The 6,211-nt window shown below is 36.5% G+C and overlaps 1 protein-coding gene across 4 annotated transcripts in view; it reads left to right on the forward strand.

The window, feature by feature from the left end:
• Window positions 1-6,211, forward strand: part of LOC106881380 (mitochondrial import inner membrane translocase subunit Tim22) — a 16,184-nt gene that overhangs the window by 6,864 nt on the left and 3,109 nt on the right. For all 4 annotated transcript variants that reach the window (XM_014931751.2, XM_014931752.2, XM_014931749.2 and 1 more), the window contains 2 exons: window positions 670-928; window positions 3,387-3,571. In XM_014931751.2, the coding sequence (XP_014787237.1) occupies window positions 715-928; window positions 3,387-3,571 (399 nt within the window). In that variant the 5' untranslated portion in view covers window positions 670-714. The remainder of the gene's footprint in view (window positions 1-669; window positions 929-3,386; window positions 3,572-6,211) is intronic.

Consider the following 6,211-nt stretch of genomic DNA (forward strand, 5'->3'; position numbering starts at 1 on the left):
AGCGTGGCCGTTGCCAGTACCGCCTGACTGGCTCCTGTAGGATTTTCGAGCGAGATCGTTGCCAGTGCCCCTGGACTGGCTTGTGCGGGTGGCACATAAAAGACACCATTCTGAGCGTGGCCGTTTTCGTGCGGGTGACACGTAAAAGCACCCACTACACTCTCTGAGTGGTTGGCGTTAGGAAGGGCATCCAGCTGTAGAAACTCTGCCAAATCAGACTGGAGCCTGGTGTTGCCATCCAGTTTCACCAGTCCTCAGTCAAATCGTCCAACCCATGCTAGCATGGAAAGCGGACGTTAAACGATGATGATGATGATGATGAAGCACTTTATCTTTATAGCATTGAAAACTATGCAAATATCAAAATTAAAATATTGGGGGCACCAGATCACAAGTTTCCAAGACAAGTTTATAATTAAATGATTATGTTTGGTATTTTATCTTATAAGGCTTATTTTATCTTATAAAGCAGCATTTGAACTCCCAAACATAGAGTAGTGGGACTGAATACCTTTCTCCTAACTCATTAATTTTAGTAAAATAAATTTAAATTATTTTAAGAATACAAAAGAGAAAATTACTCAATAAATCCAAACCTTTCCAAGTGTTGTATCATTTATTGGTAACTTACTAAAATTGATATTCTCTTTCTAAATTTTTTTTTTTCAGATTGTTATTTATATATGGAATTTAAAAAAAGTGTCTTGTATCACAATGAATGAAACTAAAATAGGCAAAGAACCATCTTCGCATGATATCAGCAATTTCAATTTTGTTATTGATCATGTCATCAATCACAAAGTGAAACAAAATGACAAGTTTATTCCACTGGGTGGAATACCTCAACTTACTAGACCACAGGAAGAAATTATGATTAGCCGTATGTTTGAAAGTTGTATTTTCAAATCAGGCATAAGCTGTGTTTTAGGTGAGTAAATATAATTTTATTTTCATATTCATAATCAAGCAGTATGTTTTGTTTGAACATGTGTATGTGGCTTATTTGAGTGTTATCTAGTATGCTTCTGTGTGAGGAAGTGCCACTCCCTAACTGTAGAAGGAACCTATGGAAGAGGTAGAATCAGGAAGACATGAGATGAGGTGGTGAAGCATGACCATCGAACATTGAGCCTCACAAAGGCAATGATAGGAGATGGAGACTTTTGAAGATATGCTGTGATTGAGAAGACCTAGCAACTAAAGTGAGATCGCAGCCATGGCCAATGCTAGTGTTGCATGTCTGGCCCATTTAAGAGTACCCCTGATGCATCAGGCGATATGATATGCTTGAGAAGACTTGTTGAGTCAAGTAAAACCAAAATCGTAGCTGTGGCCAGTGCCCCCTGACTGGTTCCCATTCTGGTGGCATATAAAATGCATCATCCAAACTTGGTTGATGCCAGTGACCCCTGACTGGCTCCTGTGCCAGTGGCATGTAAAAAGCACCATCCAAACGTGGCCGATGCCAGTACCCCCTGACTGGCTCTTGTGCTGGTGGCACATAAAAAGCACTATCCGAATGTGATCGATACCAGGACCGCCTGACTGGTCCACATGCCTGTGGCACGTAAAAAGCACCTATCCAAATGTGATCAATGCCAGGCCCACCTGACTGGCTCCTGTACCAGTGGCACTTATAAGGCACCCACTACACTCTCGGAGTGGTTGGTGTTAGGAAGGGCATCCAGCTGTAGAAACACTGCCAGATCAGATTGGAGCCTGGTGCAGCCACTGGCTCTCCAGACCTCAGTCAAACCGTCAAATGCATGCCAGCATGGAAAACGGACGTTAAACGACGATGATGATGATGTTTTAATACACTGTACTGTATCCTTTTTGTTTCTCAAATAAGAGAGAAGTGTACATGACTGGATTTGAATCCACAATCCCAGAGGACAAAATTTGGTAGCTACCCCACTGAGCTAAAAAAAAAATATATAATTATGGGATGTACAACCTTAATGACTTGGGCTATCAATTCACTTCTTCCATTTCCCACACTTAGATTCTTGACAATATGCCATATCATATCCAAGACTAGAAGCTGGTTTATTTTTGAGTTCAGATATGAAGGTGACTTTGTCAAAAAGATTAAACCATGCATCCAAAATGTGAAGTTGACAAAACAACTTTATCCATGTCACTAATTCTATAACAGTACTGTAGAATAAGTGCTGGACTGTACCAGAACTGTGCACTTGAGTTATGCAAATAACACAATTTTACATTGAGGAAATTTGAAATGAAATTGAAAGAAAGTTTGGGAAACAAAAATTCATGTGTAAATTTAGTTTTTGAAACTAATCTTTTCCTGTGGATTTAGGCTAGCAGGTTATCAAAAGTTATTCAAGTAAATATGTATCAACTGTAGAAATGGACAAGTGTAATGAACTTTTAGATGTTTCCAGTTATCAACATGTTGTGATTAGATACTGTTAAACAATATAGAAATGATAGCAATGAAGCCATAAAAACCATGCCAGAGCAGACAGTGGAGCTTGGTACATTCCTCTGGCTTACCAGCTCCTATCAAACCACCCAGTCTATGCTTGCATGAACACAGATGTTAAATGATGATGATGGTGATGAGATTAGTTTAATAGTATTGACAACATACCAGAGCCTGAGTTTTAAGTTGTTGATGTTATATAGACTCAGATAAGCCCTGATTGAGCAAATCTGTTATTAAAAGTATTAAAGCCCAAATCATCAAATTTTTTTGCATATCAAATACTACAGAGTCCAATGTGTCTTTTTTCTTAAGACTAAGGTATTATTTGTGAGAGATCAGATTATTATTTCAAGCAGGTTGAGTGACCATGTAAAGGCTGGCTCCCTCTTTAGTTCATATTTAGAGAAGGTCATGATTCAAAGCATTAAGTACTAAGAGAAAAGATAAGAGTTAAGGATAAATTTCTAGAGGAAATCTGCATGAATTTTAGAGTGCACTGTTAATTCTCTTTATTATTTAATTTTCAAAGGCTGCATGATGGCAGAATTATTAGCACACTGGGCAAAATGCTTAGCAGCATTTCTTCCAACTTCATATTCTGAGTTACAATGCTGCAGAGGTTGATTTTGTCTTTCATCCTTTTAGGGTTCAACAAAAATAAGTGCCAGTTGACTACTGGGGTCAATGTAATTGACGAGCCGCTCCCGCCTTTATAATTTCAGGCCTTGTGCCTGTAGTTGAAAGAATTATTCAGTTTTCTACAGAGCCTAATCAATTTTCATGAATCATTCACAGATATCTTTCTCATAGATTTATTCATCAGACCACAGCATCTGGTGTGTTATTAATGTAAATTATTTTGTGTTTTGCATCTGTCTCATGACAGATTCAATGGGAAAGAGGCAACTGAGATATCTTTTTTTTCATTTCTAAGGTTTTGCACTTGGTGGTGCTTTTGGTCTATTTACTGCTGGTATTGACCCAATGTCAACTATGAGCACAGAAACTCCAACTACTAAATTGGTACTAAAAGAAATGAAGGCACGCACACTTTCATATGGAAAAAACTTTGCATTGGTGGGTGCTATGTTTGCAGGTACTGAATGCACTTTAGAAACAGTAAGTATGTTTTCATATTGCCATACAATGTTATATCATTTTCATTTTTACGTTTGTTTAGGTGGATGGAACTTCAAAATTATCTCACTCTATTTTTCACTTTGGTAAAAGATTTCATTTAAAGACTCAGTTCTAATTCAGCCTACTTCTACTCTACTGATTATATTCCATAAATAAATAAGTGATTGTAGGTGCAGACATGACCATGTGGTTAAGAAGCTTGCTTCCCAACTATTTGGTTTTGGGTTTAGTCCCACTGTGCAGCACCTTGAACAAGTGTCTTCTAATATAGTTCCAGGCTGACCAAAGCCTTGTGAGAGAATCTGGTTGACAGAAACTGAAAGAAGTCTGTTGTGTGTGTGTTTGTGTGCCCCTTATCTTGACATCATGTGATGGATGTAAATTAAGCATCACCATCTTACAAGTGATGAATTTCTGTGAAAAATGTCTGTCCATGGGGAAATATTATCTTGCTTGGAAACAGGTGAAGATTGGCATCAGGAAAGGCATCTAACTATAGAAAATCTGCTTCAATGAATTCCATCTGACCTATGCAAACATGGAAAAATTGGGCATTGAAATGATGGTGGTGAAATGATAATGATGATGATGATTGTTAACATAGTTTTCTTCATTTATTTATGTTGCAACATTATTTGAAAATCTTAATCTCACTTCAGTTCTGTCTCTTAAATGTCACATCCCCTCAACTGTGCATGGGTTTCTTTTTATTTTACACATTTAAAGACTAAAGAAACTATATAGAATTATATTAGTAATCTAGTCAGTTCATTGAACTTGTGTTTGCATAGAAAAAGACAGCCTTAAAAGAAGATTGTATATGGCTACTCATTCAGTTGCACCAACTTTTTTACTCTTCTAATACCTTACTTTCGTAGCTGTTGTCATCAAGCCTTTAGTATTAACACTTAATGATTCTTTCAATCTTATCTATCTTTAAGAAACTTTAACAGTGCTAGCAGAGTGGCCAACTTTCTCAAATTTAAGCATATTTTATTACCATTTTGAATTTGAATAACTTATATAAAATTTACATTCACATTACTTTTATTCTGTTCATACACCTTTGTTTCAATCACTCATAAACAGTTTACACATTGATTACTTATCAAATGATTATATATATATATATATATATATATATATATATATATATATATACTTAGCTCTACACACAGTTATCAAATGATATCTCAGTGTTGTCAACTTTGCAAGCTCAAGTCAGACTTCAGTATCATCAATAAAGCCTGCAGTTATAGATCTGCTTTGTGGTTTCAATGATATTTGATAGTGTCTGCCTCCCTCAGTGATTCCTACAGGGACTGTATTTGTAGATATTCAGTGATATTTGATGACATTTGCTGCAAGTGTTTCAGTCTATTTTTATATTACTCTGTAGTGGGACACACACTGCTTAAATGAATACAATTGTGTAATATTAAATGGGAATTATAGTGTTGTACATTAAATGTGGTGAACTAATATTTAAAACAAGCAGAATGTGAACTTGGTAAAATAATAGTTATTAACAAGAGTTGGAAGAAAGATACATGCTTCTATAAATCACTCACACTGAAATGGAATGCTTATTATGAAATTGGACAGTATTCTATATGCAATAACATAACAAGTCCTTGTCCTTTTACATGGGCATTGCAATCAGGAAAGACAGGAGCCTAAAACCACTATTAAGTACAGAAAGTCTCTTATGAAAGTCTTAAACCCCTCTTATGGAAATGTTTCCATTTTCTTAAGAAAGATCATTAATTTATAAGCAGCAATTTGTACTTATTTTGAAACTTCTTCTGTACTGTTTTTTGTCTGTTGTTCCTTTTGCCTCATGATTAGATGTCATTGAAATTAAGTAAACATCTGCTTTCTCCTCAGTATTGTTCAATGCTTTAGATCAATTAACACTGTTTATCCCACATTACTTTGGAAGTCTCTAAAGGCAGGTGCCTTTCTCTACCTGTCTTCAATCATGCACAGAGGAAACCAACATAATATCTCAACATCAAAGTGGCTTCTTAAGTCAAACAAGACTATTCTGATAGTTTTGGAAGGAAAATCAATGGCATTGTCAGTTTTATGATGTCATCATCATCATTTAATGTCCATTGTCCATGCTATATTTAACATAAAATGGCTGGTTTTGACTAATAATGAGTAGCATATTTTAACTTCGTAGAAATGGGGCCAGTTCTTCACCGGACCTTCACTGAATGCAACAGAATAAATTTTATGGATACTTTCTCTTTTATTCTCTTTTACTTGTTTCAATCATTTGACTGTGGCCATGCTGAAGCATTGCCTTTAGTCGAGCAAATCGCCCCCAGGACTTATTTCTTGTAAGCCTAGTACTTATTCTATCGGTCTCTTTTACCGAACTGCTATGTTACGGGGACGTAAACACACCAGCATCGGTTGTCAAGCGATGTTGGGGGGGATAAACACAGACACACATACATACATATATATATATATATATAGTGTAGTATATTGCCACTTAAGTGTGGCTGACCCCTAGGCGTGGATGTTACTGTTGCTTTTAGCCCCAGGAGGACATCTCCTCCAGCTGGCTTATCGACACACTACTGTGTCCCTTGGCAAACAGGACAC

This window comes from Octopus bimaculoides, chromosome 1 (assembly GCF_001194135.2).
Source record: "Octopus bimaculoides isolate UCB-OBI-ISO-001 chromosome 1, ASM119413v2, whole genome shotgun sequence".
In the NCBI taxonomy this organism is placed as follows: domain Eukaryota; kingdom Metazoa; phylum Mollusca; class Cephalopoda; order Octopoda; family Octopodidae; genus Octopus; species Octopus bimaculoides.